This window comes from Vanacampus margaritifer, chromosome 12 (assembly GCF_051991255.1).
Source record: "Vanacampus margaritifer isolate UIUO_Vmar chromosome 12, RoL_Vmar_1.0, whole genome shotgun sequence".
Lineage (NCBI taxonomy): Eukaryota > Metazoa > Chordata > Actinopteri > Syngnathiformes > Syngnathidae > Vanacampus > Vanacampus margaritifer.
The window spans coordinates 16,705,012-16,730,450 of NC_135443.1; the positions used below are offsets into that span (position 1 = coordinate 16,705,012).

Below are 25,439 nucleotides of genomic sequence, written 5' to 3' on the forward strand. Positions count from 1 at the left end.
TTTTTCAAAATCAAAAAATCTTCTTCTTCTTCTTTTTCTTCTTCTTCTTTTTCTTTTTCTTCTTCCTCTTCTCCTCCTCCTTCTTCTCCTTCTCCTTCTCCTCGTACCTCAACAGGGTAAAGCTATCAAGTGGGCTATCTCATTTAGCATTTGTTCACAGGACTTTACAATTTGCAGCCAAAGAATAATGGCAATCATTAATAAAGTTGTAACTTGCTAAGTAACTTTATTAACTTACTAATTTTAAGGAGTGTTATAAATTAAAAGCACGGGATATGAATAACTAGTGGCTTATTACATTTCACTGTGAGTATAGTAGACCAACCCTTTATCTGTTTTACTGCTGGCTGGTACAATTAGCTGAGCTGTTTATGTGCTTCAATAATAAATAGTTATGCTAAATGTATGAAAATGGAATGTATTTGTGTCATATTGACAGCTTCTTACTTACAGACTACAGTTCTACTTTAACATCTCCAGCTAAGTGGGGCCAAGTCATACATTCCTGACCATAATTAGACAGGAATGGATTGGAAGTAAAATTAAGGAATAGAAATAGTAACTGTGGTCCATTTTTTGTTGTTGTTCCCACAATTGGTAGCGAAGAGAGTCTTTAGTTGACTGTCGTGCTGCTGCTGGTGCTGCTGCTGCATGTTACTGTTTCATCCCCTCTGTTAACATGCCAGTAAAATATACATATAGTACTGTGCCAAGGTCTGAAACCTCTACCAGCTATATTTATTTAAATGTTTGCTTAATTTTTTGTTTGTTTGTCTGTTTGTTTGAATAAAAATCCTTTTTGACATAAACAATAAATAGACTAGATAAAGGTGACATAAATGACTTTAATATTATGTCCTCATTATGGTTCTATTACCATTATTTTTCCATTAACCATTAACAAGATATTAGTTTCAGCGATCTTTAATTTTCATTTCAGCTATATAAAATGCGCATATGTGAAAGACAAATGACGACGACACAGACCAAAGGGACGCTATAGTCAGTCTAATAAAGTTATTGTAATACAAAGGCCGATAAATTGCTACATTGTGCACGACATCTGAACTAAAACAGCAAATTTAATGGTGACTGAAAGCCTTTGCACAGTACTGTACATTCCATCAGTAATCATCATGTCATTGTGCGCTTTACTGCACAGTATTCCCATGTACATTACCCTATTAGTTCCTTCCACTGTGACTAACGTTCATTCTCCAGCTATCTAGTTTGCTGTTTTCCCTCTTTATCCCCCCGTCTCCTCTGCTCTTGGGTTGTTTTTCTGTCCATTGTCTGACTTCCTTTGATTTGGCCGCTGTGTCTGTCTCCATGTCCCCCAACTTCCCCACCCTCCTCCCCCTCCTCCTTCTCCCATGTGTTGCCTTTTGGCCTGATAAGCCGAGGGAGCGCGATGTCCTGAAGACATTGCGGTTGGTGAGTGGGACAGAAGCATGCGCGGTTGAGCGGCATGGAGGCGTGCTGGATGATGACAAGGGGGTACGTGTGGATTGCCCACTCCCACGCCCTCATAACCAACTAACATGACAGTGTGCTGTGGCCACTTAGCACAGGTGTAAAAACGATCCCACTGATTTGTCTTTGTGTACAAACCCCAATTCCAATGAAAATACAATGAGTTGAGAATCCTTTTCCATTTGTTTGAATGCACAACAAAAACAAGAAATTTAATGTTCAAACTGATACAGTTTAAATTATTATTATTTTTTACAAACATTCAATAGTTTTTAATTTGATGACAGCAACATGTTCCCAATGCTGTGTCACATATTGTGTTATTCTCCACTGTCGTATTTTGTGCATCATAAAGTGCCACACATTTTCAATTGAAAACAGGTCTGGTCTGCTGGCAGGCCAATATACAAAGTTCTTGCACTCTTTTACTACAAAGCTACATTGTTTAACACATGCAGAATGTGGCTTGTCATTGTCTTGCTGAAATAAGCAGGGGCGTGTCTGAAAATAACGTTTCTTGGATGGCAGACTTTGTAGCTCGAAAAACCTGTACATGTGTTCCTTTCACCACAAATGGTGCTTTCACAGGTGTGCAAATTGCTCATGCCATGGGCTCATGCCATGGGCACTAACAACTTCCCAATACCATCACAGATGCTGGCTTTTGAACTTTGCACTGTTGACAATCTGGATGGTCCTTTTCCTCTTTGGCCGGAGGACACAACGCCCATGATTTCCAAAAATGTGAACTTTGGACTCGTCAGACCACAGCAAACTTTCCACGTTGCGTCAGTTTATCTCAGATTAGGTCGGCCCAGAGAAGAGTGTTGGGTGTTGTTTTTGTTTACACAACATCCCAACATCATTGGAATTAGGGTTTATATTAGCAGATTCAGATTGCATTTAGCCATGTAGGGTTTTATATTAATAGACGTACATGATCATTGATGATGCACTTTCATGCTAGAATTGTATTTATGTGAGGAAGATGTTTGGCTGAAAAAAAGAAATTTCTCTCAAACCTCATGAGACATTTTCATCTTCTTTTTTTGGTATTCAGCTATATTTACATCTCACTTCATAGGACAACTTCACAAGTGAATGATTTCAAATGCTGCTGTTTAGAGTCTGAATGCAGCGCTTTTGTTTTTTGCAGCTGCTGCATCCTAGCTTGATTGCATTTTCCATTTCATTCCCTCTTGCGGTGTGTTTGGTACCTGAACGTCGATGAGCATTAGTGCAAGAAATTGGACAGTGGCTTGGAGAAAATGAATGAAATGAATAAAGCTACCAACTAGATGATTTGCACATTCAAGCATGTTGCTAGAGATGGAATTGATGGAAAATGTTATTATCCTTAACTGTGATTGGCCTTTATTTTACATGCTACTAAACTTTTTTATTTCCTTTTTGGTCCACTGATAGTGAACACAACCTGATGACCTTGCTTTTGTCTTTTGTCCACAGCCTCGGGAGAGAGGAAGGATGCGCTTCCACAGGCTCCAGAATGTACAGATAGCACTGGATTATTTAAAGAGACGGCAGGTGAGACTCAGTCCAACTCAATGTATGAACTAGTTCTCAACGGAGTCGATAACAAATGGGTCTTCCTTTGTCATTTAAATTGGGGATTGGTGTTTGTATCCTAGCTAACCTAGGCCTAGAGGCGGAGCAATGCGTCCCCTCGTGAAAAATTGGGCCCCCCACGGCTGATGGGGGCTTACGCACAGTGCATGATCTGCATGTAGGGAGGGGCGGCTGCTCAGCTCTAGTCAATGGCTGTCTGAAGACCCAACTACAATTTTTTTCATTCATCATCGTATACAGCGCAATGTATGTTTAATAATCCTGTGGGCATATTATGTATGCTAACATGCTAAACTGGTGAGAATATTTTATACAGTACTTGAATGCATTTGTCCATCCATGTTCATGAATTTCACATCACACCACCCAGCTGGCAGACGTGGACTGGAGGCTTTATATGTTTTGCTCAATAAAACCTCGGATCACAGTAACGACTGGTAATTGTGAGCCCTCAAGGAGCACTGCCTTCAAATCACATCACTGGGTTTTCAAATCTCATCAGTGGGTTTTCGGAGGGGTTTGATTGGCCTCCCCTCCCCCACCACAGTCAGGGTGCGATAATGTGAGCGCAGGCCGGCTCAGCTGTTGCCACATGTGACGCCCAGGCGCCAAACAAAGGAGTCATAGATGTGCACAATGGAGATGTTCTATTGTGTCAAACGCAGTTCACATTCATTCCAAGTTTTGTCAAAACCAGAAATTGAATGTCTGTATTGACTGGGATGGATAAATAAACATTTCAGGATTGTGCCGTTATTTAACGGTGATTGTGCTTTTTGTCTGATGCTTCAGTGAGCAGCCCTATTATAATAGAAGCATGTTTTCCTCCATCAGTGGATATTGTGCCACCTTGTGGAGAAATGGAAAAATGTGGTCAAATTGCTAACTGCAGACACATTTTGACACACAAAAAGGCTGTATGTACGATGTAAATCTGCCATATGTATATTTATCTAATGTGTCTTTTCATTTCTAGGTCAAACTTGTAAATATCAGGAATGATGACATCACAGATGGCAATCCGAAACTGACCCTGGGATTGATCTGGACCATAATACTGCACTTTCAGGTCAGTGTGATCATGTGATCATATATTATTTAATGTGCTAATGGTCAATTTGAACTCAGCTGTGAGTTAAAGTATGAGGTCATGATGAGGTTGTGTCAAACAACACCATTTCCATGAAAGTACAACATTTGTACCTTTGCAGATCCAAGCATTTGTATTTTGATTCCGCTCCAAATTGGATTGGAGTCCTCTGAGATGAGCTCATGTTCTTGGCTGAATATTCTGAGAATTATAGATAAGCAGAGAGTGCACTCTGTTAATGTGTGTGTGCGCATGCCAGGAATCCAGGTGCTAATATAATAATAAGTAATTCTCCCTATCACTCAGTCCTCCCGGCAACTTCTGTCTTGCATTGGGTTATTGATATAGTTGAAACTTTCATAAAGTTGAATTATGGTGTCTGTATAAACTGTAGTGCTTTTTACACAACTTAGCTGTAAGGTGCCGACCGACATAAGATACTCCAACCATTTTTAAAATATAGTGTTTTCATAATAACATGTCTAACGTGGTTGTGTTGCTTGTGTTGCCACAATTACCTCACCAAGTGCACAACAAAAGACAGGAGTTTTGTATTTAAATTAACTCAAAAACTGCCTAGCCACCTTTTTATAAACATGCCATTTAATAATTTTGTTTTGTGTTTGTGTGTGTGTAATTTTCTACAAAATTCTTATGATAATACTTTTGAGTTAAAACGAGAGTTCCTGGGAAGAACACGAGACAACTTGCTTCGACTTGAGCACTTTGACAGGTAGCGTCTGATGCCAACACTCAGTCTCACGCAAGCCTTGCAGCAGTCGGTCCTGCAGCAAGAGGCCTGTTCCTTCTTGATTTCCAGGCGTGTCAGGCGAAATCCATGAGCCATTTTAGACTAAAATACACCCTCGGCTTTCTTATAATATCACTACTTACAAAAGATTGACAATATTTTAATCCAGTTATTTTGACTGGCTTTGGCTGACACATCCCTGTCATGCTTTTCCCATTGCTTTTGGTGATTTTTTTTTTTAAATTAACATTAATGAACTGTGTATTCTGCCAGTCTTGTGAGTGTCTGCTCCTCATTTTGACTGCTGAATCCTTGTAAAGGTGATACAATTTATTTTTGGTGTGTGACCAAGTGCCCGTAGATAAGATTTGATTACACAAAGTGGCTGTGCGTGTTCATCACAAAAGAGTCCGCTTTGAGCAATTTGACTGACAATGTGTTTTTCAGGTGTTGTTCTCGGATTTGGGTTGCCCTGATGTGTGCTTTCCAAAGTTTCATCTGTCATTTATTTGAGTCAATCACTGAGACTAAAACAGATACATGCACAAGTAACATTACATCTGGTTAATGCTACTTCAGCAATGGCAATATTAATTTGTTAGAGAAACACATTCGTAACCATCCAATATACTCGTATTTTGGCTTTAATTTGCCATCCCATTCTATCTCCCATCCTGAGTGTTGTTCCTAATATTTTGGTTAGGGGGAAAATGCTAAGATGGGGGAAAAAAAGCTTTGACCACTGCACACCACTTACAAACTATATCCACATCCACATGTATATATTGCTTTCCCAATATGAGTCACAATCAGTTTTTTTAAATTTCATATGAAATAAATCAGGGAGGGATGTTTGATACCACTTGTAAGACCGATACCAGTACAAGTAATCAACTCTTGACTAGTCACCAATACCGATACCACAAGTACTTTTGATACATAACATTTCCCCCAAAAAGATTATTTCAAAGAAAGTCGTATGTATCCCAATATAACATTTTACCATAAAATTACATGAAATCTATGGCATTTTTCTATGAATTTGTTTACCGATACCTGGTATCGGTACTCGCTCGTCCTAATATTAGTGACAATTTTTTTGTGGGGGGATTGACCATTAGAGTGGGGTTTTCAAAAATAAGTCACAGTTCAATTTTTATCATCGAACAGAAACATTTGCATTTTTTTAGGCAAATGGCTTTTTGTTTGACTTTAAAATGACAATACAGTATTTTTGTTTTAGCAGTCTGTGTACCCAGGGATTGTTTCCGGTTTTAAGTTTAATACATTTGGGTAACCCTGCATTAGAGTTTCTTGGTGTACTTAATGAAGTTGTCACTGTGTGTAATTACACTGTAGTTTGAAGTGTGCTGGCTTTTATTTGACTTTGACCTTCAATAGATATCTTAAGCAGTTATTTTTAGTCAAGTTACATGGTTGCAAAATATTCACTATGTATTCTCTAGAAGTTTAAGCTAATGGTATTATTATTATTTATTTTTATTGTAAAATGTTATAACATTTTAATTAATCGAATTAATTCAAATACAATTTATTATTATTATTATTATTATTATTATTATTATTATTATTATTATTATAGTATTCCTTATTTGTATCCTTCTATTGGCTGGTACCAATTGTGTACTTATGATGTAATGGTCTGATACCACTTCCTGGTCTGGGTGTTTGGCTCCTTTTTGAGCTGCCATGCTGTTCTTTTGTTCACATAAAATAGTTTGTTTTAACCGCTGGGTGTGAAAGCCTCCTCCGACTGTGCCATTGTATGTGTCTTGATTAAAAGACAAAGACAAAGCTCTTGGATTTGCCAGCGATGCTCATGTCGACCCGCGCTGTCTGACAGCCGACTGTAACGCTGTCTGGGTCACAGTGGGCCAACTTACTGAGCCAAAATTTCTCTCAAGGCTAACATGACCTCATTATACACACAAATCTAGGGAAACCCAGCAGGCACTTGTGATGTGCATTTGCTTACTTCGTCGATAAGAGTCGATGAACCAGCCCCAAACTGGTCCGCACACAAGTTTTCGTCCTTGCTCAGCTGAGAGCCGCAAACACGTGGGTCATAGCTGCGTGTGCATTTATGATGTTTGTGCTAGATTAGCATAGCCAGGGAAGTGTTTCAAAGGTCAGAATGGATTCCGCTGTCACACGAGTGAGCAAGACATACACAGAGAGAGGGAAAGAGCGAGCGAGCCTGACCAGTTCTCAGAGTCAATGAAAGGAAACTCAATGCTTGGCTGTCAGTGGAATAGACAAGATTGAGCCGGATTCTTGGCTCAATAACAACCCGCTGGAGTTCAATTCTAGAAACGACGGAAGAATTATGGGGAATACTTGTGGCTGTGTGCGGGGTCCAAAAGAGGAATGCTACCTTGACCCCAAGAAAGCTCCACTGATCCCTGGATCCAAGGAGCTCAAAGGTCGTCGCTACTTCAGGAGATACAACCACAAATCTAACGATCATGTGAAATCTGACAAAGAGCTTCCTGTGGTTGACATCCAAGGAAATTACACTCTGAAAAAACCTTCAGATGTGGAGAAACATCTAAGCAGTCAAAATAACATCAATACCGGTGTCCAGTGTTTACAAGACGCCAGTCCATTTGGTTCAATTAATGCCTCTAAAGAAGTCCTTAGTAAGACCATAACTTGCACAGTTGGAAGCATCTGTCCAGATATTGGGAGATTCAGGTCCACTGAAGATCAAAAGTGTTATCGTATCTCCTCTGAAGGTATCTCACCTAAGGGTGGTCTGCTTGTGAGGAAGCTAATCAGACGTCAGCTCAGGAGGGCTGTTAGTTTCGGAGCAGTGGAGCACATGTTACAGACTTTGAGGAGTAAGGATGACCCTAAGTGTGAGGAAATATTCACAAGGATTATTTGGGACTCTCAGCCACGCAGGAGGACCAGGCGGAGGACCTGCTCTGGTCACATAGAACGTGCTAAATGTATTCCTAGCCGAAGGGAGGTAAACGGATCATGCTGTTAATTGCGATTTTAAATGAACCGCCTTTGGACATGAGCTATACTGTATATGTATAAGATAGAATGAGCCTTAAAAAATCCGTTGCTATCTATTATCACCTCAATCACTTCGCATGGTCCATAGTTTGGATTTATATCATGTGCACACCTATACCACCAACAGCAGCAGCAGTATTAATAGTCTTTTAGCCTGTTAAAAGCCTATAAAGTTGTGTCCTAACTTTTAAAATGTGCTAAAACATTTGAACTAGTTGGCAAAACGTTGTGTGCTGTGAAAATCCACATAGTTTGAGGTGACACAAAGCTGTCATAGATTATCATAGGCTTTACGTAACGTTATCTGCTAGTGCTGCAAATATTGGTCTGAACTGTTCAATAACGAAAAGTGAAAAAAAACTGCCTTTATTTGATGCCGAGTTGTAACTGAATAACATGAACATGTCTTTGAATCATTTGCATCATTTATCTTCTGCTACAGATTTCAGAGATTCACGTCACAGGCGAGTCCCAGGACATGACGGCCAAAGAGAGGCTGCTGCTGTGGTCCAAGCAGATAACGGAGGGCTACGTTGGCGTTAGATGTGACAATTTTACTACTTCCTGGAGGGATGGGAGACTCTTCAATGCCATCATCCATAAATACAGGTACGGGTACACTGCTATTTGCAGCCATGTAAGGCTTTGCAATGATTTAGCAGGAACTCATGAAAAATGGTGCACTTCATAATGTTCATAGCTAGCAAGCTTCATGTGATATTATGACATGTGATTTTGATTTATTTTATATTGATATATCATCATTCATCTATCTATGCCAGCGACTAACAGTGACAGGCGAAACAATTAGTATAGCCTATCAGTATTTCGTTTAATTAAACAGGCCCGAATTTCACACACTGTCCATTTCTGAGTAAATTGAGACGAGGTCATCATCATGTCAGTAGTCATACTTCTTGGGACAGTTATGTTTGCTGGTGCGCATCATTGCGTGTGTGTGAGATTTTTGTAATGCAAAATGAGTGTCTTGGCTCAGTAAAGGTTGGGAAACACCGGTATAATAAACACCAACAGTTTATTCGATAGTGCTTGTTATCATTTGGGTCGTTGCTGAGCTACACCCTGCACCTGTAGCAAGGCAGTCGTAGGGGACGTAGACAAACAAGCGTTCACAGTTCATACTGTCGAGTTATTTGAGGTTTTGTGCATGTAATGAGGCACGCGTGCCTTAATTTCAAAACAGCCAACAACAGCAGAAATGTAGGTGATAAACTCAGATGGTACCCTTTCTTCTTTATACCGTAGTTTATTTAAATTGAGGTACCAGCATCAAGTTGAAAACATCAAGAGAGAAGAATATTACTATTTATACATGAAACAAACTTCGATTGTCATTGCCTTTGGTTCCTAAACATACATTAAATTCATCTTACCAGACAAAATGACCACTTAGCAGAAGGAGAAGCTAAGCTAACATAGGCTAGTAGGCAGATGTCTTCAGGGCATCATATTTGCAGGGCACATCGACATGGTACTTTGCATTGACAATTAGTATTTAATGCTAGCATTAACATGACAAGCTAATAACTAGAGTAGCATCTCACAGTGGCTTGCTTGTTTCATTCCGTTTCCTTGTTTACCACTTCCTTTTGTCTCCTCCTGATTTATCAACTTTCTGTCATTTCAAAATAAGAACTCATGCTTGTCGTGTGGATCACAATCTAGCTAGAACTTGATAGAACACATTGGACATTTTAAGTCAAGTCTTCCAACAGCCATGTTTTTGGAATGAGAAAACACATGAGAAAACATCCAAACTCCACACAGGAATGCCACAGGGTTGAAACTAAAAGATGCTAATCACTCTTTCACCCCACTGCCACACCAAGAGGAATAAACATTTTATTCCGTGGATGAGGGATGAGAGCCAATAGTGGGAGCAATTAAAGCCCACAAATAATAACATGCACTTGGTTTGCAATTTGGAATAGCCTTGTATAATGGATCACATGCTATTGGTTTGTCTTCAAAGCAAAGCACTATTCTCTAACCAAGAAAAAGACACTGTTTCCTGATCATGTATTTCTGTTCATCTAGTTACATTAACGATCATGTGTGGCTCATTACATGCACAGAAGCTTACTATAGCTCATTTCTATTACAGACTCTTTCATGGATGTCTATAATTGTGTCTTTTTCAGACCCGATTTAGTTGACATGAGCCGGGTGTCCACGCAGACCAACCGATCCAATTTAGAGAACGCGTTTGGTGTGGCTGAGCAACTGGGGGTGGCCAGACTGCTCGACCCAGAAGGTGTGAGCTGGTTTCATCATTCGTTCATTTCTACATGAGCTGCCATTCTATTCTATATATCGACTCCACTTCTTGTGACTGAACTCATTCTTGTTTCTCTTGCTAGACGTAGATGTTCAGTCTCCTGACGAAAAGTCAGTCATCACATACGTCTCAACATTGTATGATGCCTTCCCTAGAGTACCCGAGGGTGGAGAAGGAATTAGCCCAAATGTAAGTTGATGACATCACTCACCAGCGCATCCCTTTGTTTATGCACATGCTGATGCAGTTTCTTATGCGCTTTACAGGATATTGACATGAAATGGGTGGAGTACCAGAACATGATCAAATACCTCAGTCAGTGGATCAAACACAATGTGGCCGTAATGTCCGATAGATCATTCCCCAACAGTCCTGCTGAACTTAAGGTATCAAACTACTATGTTATCTATGACTCTTTGTATTCTTTTATATGAAAGCACTTAGTTTGATTCACAATTTCTGCACAGGCACTTTACACGCAATACCTGCAATTTAAAGAACATGACATCCCACTAAAGGAAAACGAGAAGACAAAAATCAAAAATTTCTACAAAATGCTTGAGGTATGCAAATCCCAAATGACCAGCTTTGGGCACATTGTTAAAAATACTGTACATTACTGTTATCACAACCTGTCACATTTGTGCCATTTTCCAGGTGTGGATTGAATTTGGACGAATACATTTGCCGCCGGGTCATCACCCAAATGATGTGGAGAAGGAGTGGGGAAAATTAATTGTTGCCATGCTGGAAAGGGAAAAGAGCCTGAGGCCTGAGGTAGAAAGGTATGTGACTCTATGTATGCGCTGGCAGGCAAATTCATTACTTTTTATAGTATGTTCAGTCTGTCATCATGGCTTGACTACCATCGCCACTTTTTTTTTTGCACTGTTTAATAGTTATTGTTAGCGGTTATTTGGTGCAAATTATCTTTTTTCTTTATTTCATTAAAGTAGTAAATATACAAAATGTTAAGAAATACTGACAGTGATTAATGCATTCAAGCCTTGGCCTAATTTGTCTTCTATCATCTTAAATTGTGACTTCTTCTCAGTGGCCTTAATGCAATCAAAATACCACCATAACAATATATATTATTGTGGTAGTGGTTTATATGCAGCGGCGTAGAAGAACATCACATTATACTAAAACCTTTTTTCTGAAGTTGTCACCTATATCATACAGCTAAATAAGGCAACTACAATATTAGACACAGCCCTCAGTATGATGCAGTGCAATCCTACTTCAATTAAATTTACAACCACAAGCATATATTTTAAAGTACTTGTGCCAATGAAAACGTGATGATAACAATTCTACATTGCTTGTCAAGGCAGAATTTTTGATCCAGCACTGGATCCACTGGATCCACTGGATCATAATACAGAGTGTGAATGTCCACCTAATGTTGTGACTATGATCTATATTGGGTATTTTTCAGGGCCGATATTGATAGCGATAGTTGTATACAGTATTTCGAGCAGATGTTTACTTGCAGTAAAAGGGAAAATGTCACTGTCCAAATAAAAAAACAACTTTGTTGAAATGTTTGATAAAACAACTTTTTAACTTCAACATCACTGTTGAAAGTTTTTTTTCTTTTAATTATAAATATATAGAGAAAAGATAGGTTTGCTTTCAAATTTTAACACAATTTGCAGGGAGCTTCCAGGGTCATGAGCAGGTGTTAAGCTAAATAAAAAAATAAACCAGTAAATATCTCCCTAAAGTTTTTGACAGAAAATAGTTATCCAAAATTTCAACATAACTGAACTGTTTAATTTTCACTGACGAAAACCCCAAATTTGCTACATTCACATGCAGTCGCTGCTCAGTAAGATAACAGTTTTATCTAGGTCGTGAAATTTATGGCTGCAAAATCCTTAACACACAAAATATCATATGACTCTAACTTTGTATGTACACAAACTTCCAAACAGACCACATGTACTGTATCAGTGTTTGTTTGCAGACTGGACCCTATTCCTATGGAAACGTATTTTGGGAATTTTATTGACAATAGTTTGTACAAATGGGCGTATCCACCCCTGCCTTTGTGGTTTTTAAACACTCCACATCAGCAGCAGTAAAATAAGGGTGTGTTTAACAAACTGTCAGAAACAGCAATTACAACCCTTCGGCTGCTTTTATAAAGGAGCACTGTCTCAACCTGTGTGTGATTTTTGTTCCCCTTAGGACAGAATATTATTTCAGGGTGGGTTGGTCTCACACCCTCACACCTCACACCCTCCCTCACCTAAATCTGACGCTATAAATGTGAGCAAGTTGACATCCCTTCCATCTGTTTGGTAATTGTTAGAGGCTAAGATCCAAACAGTGGACAATGAGAGAATATTACAACAATTAGTGGACGATAGAAAAGATGGCGTTCCTAAGCAGGGTCTCATCTACCAGCAACAGTAGTTTTGCCAGCTACGGTTCCAGTGACAATGGCTTCACTAGGACTAGATCGGAACCTTTCCTAATTAACAGCTCTTATATTCTTAATAACAACATCGCCTATGGATCCAGGTGGGTCTCAAGTGCATGCTTGACTTTTGTTTTCCTGTTCATACCAATACAAGAAAATACTGCATTGTTTTTTAGGCTTGAGACGCTGCAGAAAATTGCCAACAGGGTTCAGCGAGACTGCGTTCACGGTGAAGACAAGTTGTCGCTGGCAAGAAATTCACTGCAATCTGTAAGTTTTGTACTTTGTGACTTATCTCAATTTTTTCTTTTTTCTATTCCATTTCTATTTTTTTTAAATTAGCATATAGAAAATGAAAGGTAGGATGTTGGCAGGTATTATCCCACACAATGAAAATAAACATTTCCATACAAAATTGATTTATTGATGGGTTGCATCTGTCAAAGGTGAATGAAAAACAACCACTGAACTGTTGAACTTGTTGCTGTTTGTGTCTGCTAACTGCATATATTTCCGATGTGTTCTGTTTTCCCAGGATGTTAAACGTCTTGAATCCGGCATCCATTTCCTAAATGAAGCCGAGGTCGCCGGCTACCTTTCGGAATGTGAGAACATCCTGAGACAGCAAGTAGTGGACATCCAAGTTCTTCTAGATGGGAAATTTCCATTTACAGATCAACTAGTGCGACGGTAAGAATCTATTTATGACTTTGTATAAAAATACTGCACAAATATTGACATTACACAATGTTGCATTCCAGGGTGTCAAACCTGCGAGATGATCTTCTATCCCTGAGATCGCAGTGCGCATCTGTGTACAGCAAAGGCCGCACCTTAACAACAGAGCAGACCAAAATGATGATCTCGGGCATTACGCAGAGCCTGAATTCTGGCTTCTCCCTTCCTCCTGCGCTCACCCACGGAGGGTTTGATACCTCCACGTTCACCTCGAGCCTTACGCCGTCCTTGACCCCTGGATTGCAGTCTGCTTCAGAGCAAACCTACATGAGCAGTGCTGGTAGTATGGAGCCGGGCAGCCTCAGGCATATGACACACATGCACATCCCCAAACCCTTAATGAAGTCCTCACTAGCCGACTCCAGTTTGACAGAAGAAGAGGTGAACATGAAATATATTCAGGACCTGTTGAACTGGGTGGACGACATGCAGGTAAACCATCAAAGCTTTGCATTAGTCTATCATGCATTTTATCAAGCGCCTGAATTTCTTTGTGTATATATTTTTTTCAGTTGCAGTTGGATCGCTCAGAGTGGGGATCTGACATGCCAAGCGTGGCGGCACACTTAGGAAACCACAAAGCGGTACACAGGGCTATTGAAGAATTTCAAATGAGTCTGAAAGAGGCCAAATTGAGTGAGGTGAGTAATCCTGCATGACGAATGAGCAAAATGTTTTATCTGTTTGAAATCTAATGACTTTTATTCCCTGCAGATTCAGATGAATCTACCCTTGAAACTAACCTACTCAGAAAAACTGAACAGTCTAGAGAAGCAGTATGAGAAACTATTGGTAAGTCATATCTTGAGGGTGATGTAAATCAGGGGTCTCAAAATTGCAGCCTGGGGGCCATTTGTGACCCGCATGATGAAATTTTGCTGCCCCATACTTGACATCAAAATGTAATAGAAAATTGTGTTGCTCAAGAAAGAGCTGGTAATGTTCTGTACTGACTAGATTAGTTGTACTTTTTTTTTTTTTAAGAATGTTGTCTAAATCTTAAAGGCTTCGTTCCTTATCTAATTTGAATTTCTGAACGTGTGCTTGTCAGAGGTCTTCAAAGGAGCGACAAAGCCACCTGGAAAGCCTGCATGACTTTGTGTCGCAGGCAACACGTGAGCTTATCTGCCTCAACGAGAAGGAGGAAGAGGAGGTCGCCTTTGACTGGAGCGATCGCAACAGCAACGTATCCAAGAAAAGAGACTACCATGCTGTGGGTTTGACTCATTTAGCCGTAACGATTTCACAAATGCTTGACAGGTTCTTTGTTTTTGCTCAAAAATCCTCTAATGTGTCCAAACAGGATCTGATGAAGGAGCTTGATGAAAAGGAGGAAGTGATCAAGTCTGTGCAAGACTTGGCAGAACGTCTTCTTTTTAAGAGTCACCCAGCCAGGTTAACTATTGAGGTAAGCCAACCTTTTATTATTGCAGGACTGTCTCCACCCTGCATGCTATTATTAAAATTCAATGGAGACTTTTTAATAATGCATATTTTGTCTAATTTCTTAATACGGTTGCCTGCAGGCATACAGAGCTGCCATGCAAACGCAGTGGCGTTGGATCCTGCAATTGTGCTCGTGTGTGGAACAGCATCTAAAGGAGAACGCTATTTATTTTGAGGTGTGTCCTCCTTTTAAGTCACAACAGTGTGGCCATTGCTCACGGCTCTTCTCCTATTGTGCAGTTTTTCAGCGATGCCAAAGAATCCATGGACTTCCTTAGGAGCTTGCAAGACGCCATTCAGAGAAAGTACAGCTGTGACCGAACCAGCAGCTTGCACAGACTGGAGGATCTCATTCAGGAATCCATGGTAAACTTGCACCAGCATGCAAGTCGGCAATGCATGACCTTAACCAATACTTTCAATGAAACCTGAAGGGGATAACACTTCTTGGGGGTTGTCTCTCTTCAGGAAGAAAAAGAACAGCTTCTTCAATACCGCAACACTGTAGCCGGGCTGATGGGTCGTGCCAAGAATATTGTGCAGCTCAAGCCCAGGAACCCTGACAGCCCTCTTCGATCTTCTATCCCTGTCAAAGCCATCTGTGATTATCGACAGATAGAGGTGTCTTCTTCAGTCAATTGTCCAAAATGTGTTCTGAATTCCCTGAATGGTTATCAAGCTGGACAATAAACCTGTAATAACCAAGGCTCGGAAAAAAAAGTGGATTCCCATCACAGATTGCGGTCAAAATTTGTATTTTGCGCCTCAGGAAAACACTAATTAGCAAAACTGAGAATCACAGAAGTTTTTCAGACCACAGAAACTGTCCAAAAAGCTTTGTGGCAGGTGCTACTTACGCCACAACCAGCTAGTTAGCAACAAGCTTAGCTGGCTACTAGTGTGGAAACGCGTTGCGAACTCACTCCTAAGTCAGTCATCATCACCTCTGTAAATAAGCTACACATCTGACAAGTATCGTTCTCTCGAAGGGATAATGAGGAAAGCGAGAGAAGAGAAGCCATACTAAGTGCTAAGCTAACCTAAGGCTGACACGGCTAGCATGTTTAACATCGGAATTAAGTGTTTGGGACCATATATATCTGTAAAGACGAGATGTCTTACGGCACAGGATACAATGTCCGCACGGGGCGGCCATCTTGTCACAGGCAGGCAGTCTAGTCTGTTGTATTGACTGAGTGAAGGTGAGTGATCTGAACAAACGTAAAATCTGTTATCTCACTTCAAACTTGATGGATTTACACATGGTTCGCTTTCTCACCAACTAATAAAGTAGTAATAGTTCCGGATGAATATTTATTAACTATATGGATTATTAATTATAAGCAACTTAACTGCTCAATAATCAGTTGATTTTTGGTAAACCGCTATTTTGAGTTATTTAAAAGAACATGTACGATAAAAGCACATAGTAATGAATGAGGCGGAGCGAGGTGACTGTGGCAAGGTGGTAGATTCCATTGGCCAGCAGCGTGGACGAGACATCTTAGTCTTTATAGATATCTATGGTTGGGACGATCAACTGTTCTTTTCCCATATGTCTGTCTGGAATCACGTTAAAGAGAACATCTAACTTTGAACAACAAAATTGCAGGCAAATTAATACGTGTCTTGACTGCAGAGAGAAAATTTACTCGCTAAACAGAAATGTAAATGAATTATGGTACATTATACTGAATGTCAGCCAGGAGGGGTGGTTTATGAGAATAAAAATATATAATTTACAAGTAGCGTAAAAGATGTATAATGACACTAATATTACTTGTTTGTGCTCACAATAGACTTTTGAAGTTGGCACAATAAATGCTCTCAAATTAAATTACAGTAGATTTAAAAAAAAAAAAAATCAATACAGTTTTGCTTTTAGATAAGAAAATACAGTTTGTAGTTACACACAATGTGAATTTAATAAATTAAAACTCTTGATTATACTGTATAAAAAAGAAAAAACAATTGTTCATTCGTTATATTGTCATATTCTAAATGTTTAATAAAACCCTCGCTTCAGATTTATTAATTAACAATTAATGTGAAAAAAGGTCTGCAAAATTCCAAAGTTGCCCCTAAAGTGAAGTCATTGATGCGCAAAACTGCTGCGCAAAGAAAAAAAATGGAGCCTTGAATAACTTGAATGACTTTGTTTCAGATAACCATTTATAAAGATGATGAGTGTGTGCTGGCCAACAACAGTCATCGGGCCAAGTGGAAAGTCATCAACCCTGCGGGCAATGAAGCCATGGTGCCTTCTGTCTGTTTCACTGTGCCCCCACCCAACAAAGAGGCTGTAGACATGGCTTCGAAGTAAGATGCTTCCCTACATTATTTGCACACTTTATATGATGTCTTGATGTACTGTAAATGTAATTATTTTCTTCCAGAACGGAGCAGTTATACCAGAATGTCCTTTCACTTTGGCACCACTCCCACATCAACATGAAAAGTGTGGTGTCTTGGCATTGTCTCATGGCTGATATACGCTCCATCCGCCACTGGAATGTTGCCTCTGTATGTTCTTTAGCAGTTGAAGACCATCATCTCATTCACATGCCAAACAAAATTGTTAACGTTTCCTTTCACCTGTTGCAGTTCAAAACAATGCTTCCAGGTGAGCATCAGCAAGTTTTGAGCAACCTTCAGTCTCATTTTGATGAATTCCTGGAAGACTGTGAGGAGTCTGAGGTGTTCACCGTGGCTGACTGTGCTCAGCTAGAGAGGGACGTTGCGGCCTGCAAGGAATACTACCAAGAACTCCTCAAATCTGCAGAGAGAGGCAAGTTATTTCAAACTTATATTCGCGAACATTGTATTACAAACGAGTTGTATTGGTTTGTGCTAAACAGAGGAACACGAGGAGTCTTTGTACAACCATTACATCTCAGAAATACGCAACTTCCGGATACATCTGGAGGCCCATGAAGAGCAACTGATCAGGAAACTCCGCACACCTCTGGACAGAGACGATGTGTATCAGAGTCTGCAGCGCATCACTGAGCAAGAGGTTCATGTTTGAGACTGTTAAACACCTGAGACTGACTCACCAAACCCCTGATTTTAGCCATTACTTACATCATGATTTTTCCCTTTGCAGAAGAAGATGGACGATCTGAATAAATTTAAGGAAGACCTGGACACCCTGAATGAGAAATGTGAGGTGTTCCTCAGACAAGCTGCCGGCTTTCCAGCGGCGTCGACTCTCTCCTCTGAACTCAGCGTTGTGGTTCAGAACATGAGCCAAATGCACTCTATGTCTTCTATTTACATGGACAAGTGAGTGTGAATTTATCATCGAGCAACAGACAATTCGTCTTGGGGCATTCAGTCATAAATGTTTGTTATATTTGACGTGTGTGGCAGACTGAAGACATTGAGTTTGGTGTTGAAGCATAGCCAGACTGCAGAGGCGTTGGTGAAGGCATACGAATCCAAACTCTATGAGGAAGATGCTATAAACTCTGATCTTCAGTCTATTGAAACTGTCATTTCCACACTCAAGGTGGTGCTTATTTTCAATCTCTATAGCATCAGGAGGTTATTAACCTTTTTTGAGTAAATATTCTTTCCTCTAATTATAGCAATGGCGGACAGAGATTGATGAAAAGCAGGAAGTTTTCCACGATTTGGAGGATGAACTTCAGAAAGCCAGACTCATCAGTGATCGCATGTTTAAGGCCCACAACGAACGTGACTTTGACCTGGACTGGCACAAAGAGAAGGCTGATCAGCTAAATGAGAGATGGAGAAACATTCACTCTCAAATTGATAACAGGTAAGAATGTCTAGTTTGGACAACACAGTTTAGAGTTAAAGGCCATAAAAATCAAATGGACACCCCTACATTTCTTTTCATGGATTTCTCATTAAGGTTTTCAATCTTTTTTTCAGGCTGAGGGACCTGGAAGGTAACAGCAAATCCCTGAAGCTTTACAAAGACTCTTACAGTAGTCTTGACGAATGGGTACGAGAAGTTGAGGCGGAACAGATAAAGGTCCAAGAAAATAAACCAGAAGATAGCAAGGCTCTCGCTGAAGTGTTGAACAAACATAAGGTAGGACAATAGCTAAATTAGCCACACTATATATGTATATATATATATATATATATATATATATATATAAACTCTGCTTTTCAGGTTCTTGTTGCAGAAATTGAACAAAAGCAAAGCCAGATTGATGAATGTCAGAAGTACTCAGAACAGTGCTCATGCATCATAAAGGTATAGTTCCACCATATTCCCCTACTGCACAATGTTTTGTCTGACATGGCAATTAGGGATAGAATCTTGCAGCTTTACATGTAAACCTCTTTTTAGGATTATGAGCTTCAGCTGATGACCTTCAGAGCGATGGTTGATTCCCAACACAAATCTCCCCTCAAGAAACGCAAGATGCAAAGCTCTTCTGATGCCATCCAACATCAGGTAACTTTTTAATGATCTTTCTTTTATAAATTTTAACACATAAAATTTGTTATTTATCAACAATATCTTTTTTTGTTTTGTTAACCAGTTCATGGATCTTCGCACCCGCTACACAGCTCTTGTGACCCTCATGACACAGTATGTAAAGTTTGCAAGTGAAACCCTGAAGAGAGCAGAAGACGAGAAGGTGAGATTGTCGCATTTTTTGACTCCTACATTACAGCAGAAGAGACTTTTCGGTTGTTCTGAATGTTGTCAAGCCTTTCCCATATTTGCATGTGCTTATGGTTTCTCTTTAACATGTTCAAACTGCTTTTGTTTAAAGTGTGTGTGTGTGTGTTTAGCTTTCTCCCTTGCTCTTTCTCCAAGTTTTTATGTTGTTGGGTTATACAAAGGTCATGTTACTATGTATTAGTAACATGGTTATGCATTGTGGTAATGCTGGTGACTTTTTTTGGGGAAGAAGATGGTATTTTAGGGATCCTTTGGCTTTATGGGAGAATTAAAGCTCCATAGAGAATGTTACATGAATAAATCGTGTGGTGCATGATCTGAAAAAATTGGTTGTGTCGTGATGGATTTCCTGGTTCTTGCTTAAGCCTGCTTCCGCACTCTGGTTAAAAAGAAGAAGGGGGGGTGGGGGTGAGGCTGGCAGGGGGGATCATATTATTGTATATTATACGTAACATGATGGATAACTGAATTTTTTGCATTTTAGAACAAAATGGCTTTTGAGAGAGCAGAGATTGCAAAAAGGACAGAGAGCATGGAACTCCAAAAATCTGCAGGGGATATAAAATTTAGCCAACTTAATCTGCTGGTGCGTGAACAAGAGGCCTTGCTTGTTGAAAGACAAGCACAGTATCTTAGGTTGGAAGGAGAACTAAAAACACAACAGCGGATGAATGACGATGTAACGTTTCAGAAATCGCAGCTTGAGCATGACGTTCGTCAGTGTCAGGCCAAATTGGAGGGAGTAATGGCTGAAAAAGCTGCTAGTGAGCAAGAACTAAGTCATTCCAAGCTGTTAATTGAGCAGGCAGAGGCCAAGTGGTCCAACGCTCAGAGGAAACTGGAGGACCTTGTAAATGAAAACCAAGCTCTAATGAACCAAATCCCCACATTTCAGAGAAAAATAATAGTGGAGGAAATAAGAAAGGAAAATATTCAAAGCGAAGTCCAAGCTCAGCTGTTTTTACCAATAGACAGTCATTCCAGTGAGTCCCGATCAAATATACTGAGAGAATATCAACGATTAAAAGAGGATTTACTGCAGAAATCTGATGAGTTAGTCTTGGCCCAGAAACGAGCAGAAATGTCTGAGGAGAAAGCTCAAAGTTATAAAAAGCTGTTGGATGATAGAGATAACCGACTCAAGAAGCTTCAGCTGGACATCGAAGCAGAAAGGTTCAGCCTGAGACAGAAATTAGAAGATCTTCACCAGGAGACAGAAACCTTGCAGAGAACCATCTCTGAACTACAGGAGGAAGTCAGATCTCTACACAGGGCAAAATCCTCACTGGAGCAAAATGCTTTCTTCCAAAATACAGAAGTTGAAGGTCTCAAAGACCAGCTGAAAATTACTCAAGGAGAAATTCACAGAAGGAGTTCCTTGGATCAGGATAACGTTCAAAAGATTAGCAGTTTAGAAGAACAACTAGCTTGTAAGCAGGTCGAAATAAGTCAACTGAAGTTTAAATGTACTGAGCTTGGAAGAGTAAACATGTCATCTGACAATGATCTGAGAGCTCTTCAGCTCCATACTGAGTCACTGGAGAAAGACAAGTCCTATTTAGAGCAAAAGATTAAGTCTCTGAAGAGTGAAAGTCAGAGCTGGAAAGAGCAGCTTCAGGAGGCCAAAGAGGAAGTTGCAGTAATGAGGAGATCTGAGCAGGAATGCCTCTTCAAATGTAAAAGTCTGGAGGCAGGATTTCAAAATTGTGAATTTGTGGCTTCTCAGTTGCAGAAAAAATCGAATGAGTCAAAGCAGGTAAATGCTGACTTGGAAAGTAGTTTGAAGAATGCAAGGGAGAAACACGATCAGGCGATGATGGAGATAAACAGAAAAGATCAACAAATTGAAATTCTTAAGTCTCAGGCAGAAGCGGCTAAATCGCAGGTCAGAATTATTGAGGGGGAGCTCAATACAAAATCCCAGAACTCACATGAGCTTCAAGTAAAGTTACAGGATCATAGTGAGCATGTGAAGACCTTAACAGAACTCAACTGCAGCGTCATAAACTACCAGAGAGAAATAACAATGCTGAAATCTGACCATAAGTCTGCGTTAGCTGAGAAGGAGATAGCCGAGCAGAAGGTCCACATGCAATCTGCTGAGATTGACGATTTGAAGACAATGTTGAAAAACAAAAATTTAGAAATTCAGAAGGGATCTTCTGTGATTAACAAACATCTCAGCAAAGTGAAAGCATTAGAAGATGAACTACTTAAATATGAAAACGATGTCAAGGGACCAACAAGGAGCACAGACAAAATGACAGAGAATTTAAACCAGGAGATACTTGCTCTTAAAATGGAGAAAAAAGCTGCAGAGAAAAATTTTGAAAACTTAAATGCTAAAGTTTCAGAGTTAAGCTCATCTCTGCAGAAAGTAAAAGACGAATTAGCTAAAGAGAGCCAAGAAAGAAAAAACAAAGAATCTATAATAATGCAGCTTGAGTGTGAGCTTCAGAAAACTAAACCAACATTGACAGAAGGAATGTCTAACTTACAATCTCAATCAAATCTCCAACATGAAAATTTGATCCTTAACAGAGAGAAAACCGATGCTTTGGGGAAAATTGTCTCATTGGAATCTGAAATCAAACTGCTGAAGGAAAACCCGCAGTTTAACAATGCAGAAGCTGAGAGAATGCAAAAAGAGAATTCTCTGCTCAGGCTGAGGACACAGCTGATGGAGGAACAAGTTGGCAAGTGCAAGAGAATGCTTGAGGAATTGAAGACAAAGCTGGAACTTCAGAGGCAGGGTTATGAAAGGCATCTGATGTTAGTGCAGAAGGAAATGGAAAAGAAAGTCATGTTAGCACAGTCAGAAATCACAAGTGAGAAAGATGTGTCGCAAAAGCGTTCGCATGATGCAGAATTAGATGAGATGCTCATCGAGTATCTCAAAGAAGAATTTCAAGTAATGAAATCACCTCCACGAAATAATACATCTGAATCAAAGCAGAAAGTGGAGAGCAAAATGGACAAATTGGAGCAAGAAAAAAGCATGCATGATCAAGATTTACTAAAGGCAAAATTGCAAATTCCCCAACTTGAAGAGGACAAACTTACACTATACTCAAAGGTGAATATTTCACAAAGCAAGGAACGTTCAACACAGCTCCTAAGCGATGCCAATTGGAAAGTGACGGCAAAGGAGGCGAGCTCTCATCCTGGACAAATCGATTGGAACAACAAAGAGGTTCCAACTATTCAGGGGCTCACAACACAGAAGGAAAACCAAATGTTTAGGAACCAGGAAGTCACCAAAGGCGGCTCTGAGACAGGTCTCCTGACGACAGCCATGCTGAAAGAGCCACAATGCAGCAAGGAGGAAGCAATTCTACTCATGAAAAGCTCCTCTGAGGTATGGTGGGGTCTTTGAGTCACACAGACAACAGTCAATTTACCTCTATAAATTGTTTTTGTTCTTTTGTAGTTCTTTCTAACCAAAGGGTCTTCTAATTTCCCATCCACAGATGGCAACGTTGGAGAAAGAAGACATTCTTAAAAAGTTCAAACAAGATCAAATGAAAGTCATTCCTAGTGAGACAACTTTAACAGGGTCAATTTATCAAAACATCACAAAACCCCAAAAAGAATATACGACTGAAACGTATCAGATTTACTCAGATAAGAGTTTGATCCCAAAATCGCAGGGATACATGGCCCTATGTGAACCCAGAGAGTACCAGACAGAAAAACACAGCATCTTTACGACAACATCTTATCATCTCAAAGATTCTCCTGAAGCAAGAGATGCGCCAGTGAAAAATGCTCCAGAAAGTGGAGACCGTCTCAGCTTGTGGAATACAACTACATTGACTCTCACTGACCTCAAAAGAAGCACAATTATTCAAAACCTAATCAGATATAAGATCTTGGATGAAGAGATTTTCTGTAAATTAGAGATGGGACTTATCACAATGGACGAGGTGCACGCATCAATTGCGCCCTATGTCGGCAAACCAACTGCCATTGCCGGAGTTTATGTGGAGTCGAGTAAGAAGAAGGCTTCCTTCTTAGAGGCGGCTGAGAAGGGTTTCTTGGCAAAAGTGTATGCTCTAGAGTTTCTGCAATCTCAAGCAGCGACAGGAAGCATTACTGATCTGACCACGGGCCAGATATACTCCCTCGATGAGGCTCTTGAGAGAGGAATTTTTGAGTCAGACTTAAAAGACAAAATGATGGAGGCTGAGAAAGCTTTTAGTGGCTATATCCACACTGGCAAAAGGCTGTCTGTGTTCCAGGCGATGGAGGAGAGTATTCTTGAACGATACAAAGGTAAGAAGATCCTTGAAGTACAGATAGCCACCGGTGGAGTGATTAACCCGGAGGGTGGTTTCAGAATGCCGCCTAACATTGCTATTGATCATGGCTTTCTCAACAAGGAGACTCTTCAAATTCTGTACGATCCTGTCCGCAATCCCAAAGGTTTTCACAATCCTGATACTGGACAGAAAGCATACTACTGTGAAATACTAAAGGCATGTCTTTATGACATTGATGGTGGTGTTCTTCTCCTTCCACTTGGGGACAGGCATCTTACAAGTAGCTCTCCCACAAGTTCACACCGAGTGTCTGTTGTCAGCAGCAGTCGTGGCATTGAGATGTCTGCCTATGAAGCATTCAAGAAGAAACACATCGACAAACAGACCTATGTATTTCTGTCACAGCAGGAGAGTGAATGGCATGAGACGTCTGTAGATGACGCCAGTGGAGGTTTGCGTCATATCATCACTGATGTCAAAAACGGCAGAAAGCTTTGCCTAGAGTCTGCTCTCAGTCAGAGGTTCCTTGACGCATCTGAGCTAGAACGGTACAGGAATGGCCTTCTTAGTATCTATGAGATTGCCGACATAATATTTTCAAAATTGGTTGTTGTGGAGGATGTAAACAGCCCTATTGCTGGTCTTTGGGACCTCACCCAGAAGAAGAGGCTGTCTGTTTTTGAGGGATTTCAACAAGGTTTTACTGACGGAACCACTACCTTGAGATTGCTAGAGGCCCAAGCCTGCACAGGAGGTATTTGTGACCCCTCATCCGGGGAGAAACTTACTGTCAGTGATGCAATGAGTAAAAATCTTTTAAATGACAAGTTGGCTCAGAAACTACAGCCGTGTGAGCAGGCATTCAATGGCATCACTCACCCGAAGACTGCAAAGTCTGTGTCGATCACTCAGGCAGTCCAAGAAAATCTTTTACCCAAGGATGTCGGCGCTCGCTGTATAGAGTTCCAGCTCCTGACTGGTGGATTGATAAACCCTGACACTCACGACCGAGCCTCGCTGGAGGAAGTCATTCAGAGAGGCCTCGTTGACAAAGCCACAATCTCAGCCATCAAAGACGAGAAATCCCACACCAAAAGTCTCACTTGTCCAAAGACCAAGAGACGAATCACATACAAAGAAGCGCTCGAAAGAAGTGTTTATGATTGCCACACTGGTTTGAGATTATTGGAGGCTGCCAAAGCTCAAGGTTTTGGGGCCTTTTCAACTTTACCTTACAGAAAGTGGAAATAAAAACTTGCGGGGCATTCTTTGTAAAAAAATTAATGATGCAAATAGGATTTATTCTTGGCTTGGTGTGTAGCTATAATATGTTGTGCGCTTAAATAACATTTACTTCAACATGGAATCTTTGTGCTTGCATTCATTTTATGTTGTTTTTTTTTATTAGCACTTTCTTTTACCTAATAGAGAGACCTTGTTCATTCCTTTGCAGAGACTCATTATTGGAATTTTTTGTGTGTGTTTTTACTAGTGATTGGATTACAGTTTAATTGGAATAATCTTTCAAATTGTCCTTTTGTACCGACTGAAGCATGAATTTATCACATCTTACCATTTGTTCCCGTCTGGCATTTAACAGTTTCTTTGCACATTATTGATATTGTCATACCCCCACCTGTTCTGATTC

General features: G+C 40.2%; 2 protein-coding genes across 26 annotated transcripts in view; both read left to right on the forward strand.

The window, feature by feature from the left end:
• The window catches only part of dst (dystonin), a 113,155-nt gene that overhangs the window by 26,876 nt on the left and 60,840 nt on the right, over positions 1-25,439 (forward strand). For 18 of the 24 annotated variants that reach the window (XM_077581808.1, XM_077581804.1, XM_077581806.1 and 15 more), the window contains 30 exons: positions 1,399-1,497; positions 2,941-3,018; positions 4,037-4,129; positions 8,389-8,555; positions 10,109-10,221; positions 10,328-10,434; positions 10,512-10,631; positions 10,713-10,808; positions 10,903-11,030; positions 12,853-12,946; positions 13,212-13,366; positions 13,438-13,846; positions 13,927-14,055; positions 14,129-14,206; positions 14,466-14,627; positions 14,718-14,822; positions 14,941-15,036; positions 15,101-15,226; positions 15,329-15,481; positions 17,025-17,179; positions 17,257-17,383; positions 17,465-17,648; positions 17,719-17,876; positions 17,967-18,145; positions 18,233-18,371; positions 18,451-18,644; positions 18,761-18,923; positions 19,008-19,091; positions 19,188-19,295; positions 19,384-19,482. In XM_077581808.1, the coding sequence (XP_077437934.1) occupies positions 1,399-1,497; positions 2,941-3,018; positions 4,037-4,129; positions 8,389-8,555; positions 10,109-10,221; positions 10,328-10,434; positions 10,512-10,631; positions 10,713-10,808; positions 10,903-11,030; positions 12,853-12,946; positions 13,212-13,366; positions 13,438-13,846; positions 13,927-14,055; positions 14,129-14,206; positions 14,466-14,627; positions 14,718-14,822; positions 14,941-15,036; positions 15,101-15,226; positions 15,329-15,481; positions 17,025-17,179; positions 17,257-17,383; positions 17,465-17,648; positions 17,719-17,876; positions 17,967-18,145; positions 18,233-18,371; positions 18,451-18,644; positions 18,761-18,923; positions 19,008-19,091; positions 19,188-19,295; positions 19,384-19,482 (4,098 nt within the window). The remainder of the gene's footprint in view (positions 1-1,398; positions 1,498-2,940; positions 3,019-4,036; positions 4,130-8,388; positions 8,556-10,108; positions 10,222-10,327; positions 10,435-10,511; positions 10,632-10,712; positions 10,809-10,902; positions 11,031-12,852; positions 12,947-13,211; positions 13,367-13,437; positions 13,847-13,926; positions 14,056-14,128; positions 14,207-14,465; positions 14,628-14,717; positions 14,823-14,940; positions 15,037-15,100; positions 15,227-15,328; positions 15,482-17,024; positions 17,180-17,256; positions 17,384-17,464; positions 17,649-17,718; positions 17,877-17,966; positions 18,146-18,232; positions 18,372-18,450; positions 18,645-18,760; positions 18,924-19,007; positions 19,092-19,187; positions 19,296-19,383; positions 19,483-25,439) is intronic. The other 6 variants (XM_077581807.1, XM_077581826.1, XM_077581825.1 and 3 more) reach the window with 1 other exon arrangement.
• On the forward strand, positions 19,965-25,436 carry LOC144061402 (desmoplakin-like). 2 transcript variants are annotated; one of them, XM_077581830.1, is made up of 2 exons: positions 19,965-22,887; positions 23,000-25,436. In XM_077581830.1, the coding sequence occupies exons 1-2, from the start codon at positions 20,020-20,022 to the stop codon at positions 25,040-25,042; spliced, it is 4,911 nt and encodes a 1,636-aa protein (XP_077437956.1). In that variant the 5' UTR covers positions 19,965-20,019; the 3' UTR covers positions 25,043-25,436. The 2 variants fall into 2 exon arrangements, with proteins under 2 accessions (XP_077437956.1, XP_077437957.1); XM_077581831.1 differs by lacking the exon at positions 19,965-22,887 and having other exon boundaries at positions 22,906-25,436.

What these genes read in the sequence shown, in the direction of transcription:
- LOC144061402 (XM_077581830.1), top strand. Translation starts at nt 20,020, where the DNA reads ATGGCTTTTGAGAGAGCAGAGATTGCAAAAAGGACAGAGAGCATGGAA. An exon ending in TCATGAAAAGCTCCTCTGAG is followed by an intron (nt 22,888 to 22,999) that starts GTATGGTGGGGT and finishes TCCCATCCACAG; the next exon opens with ATGGCAACGTTGGAGAAAGA.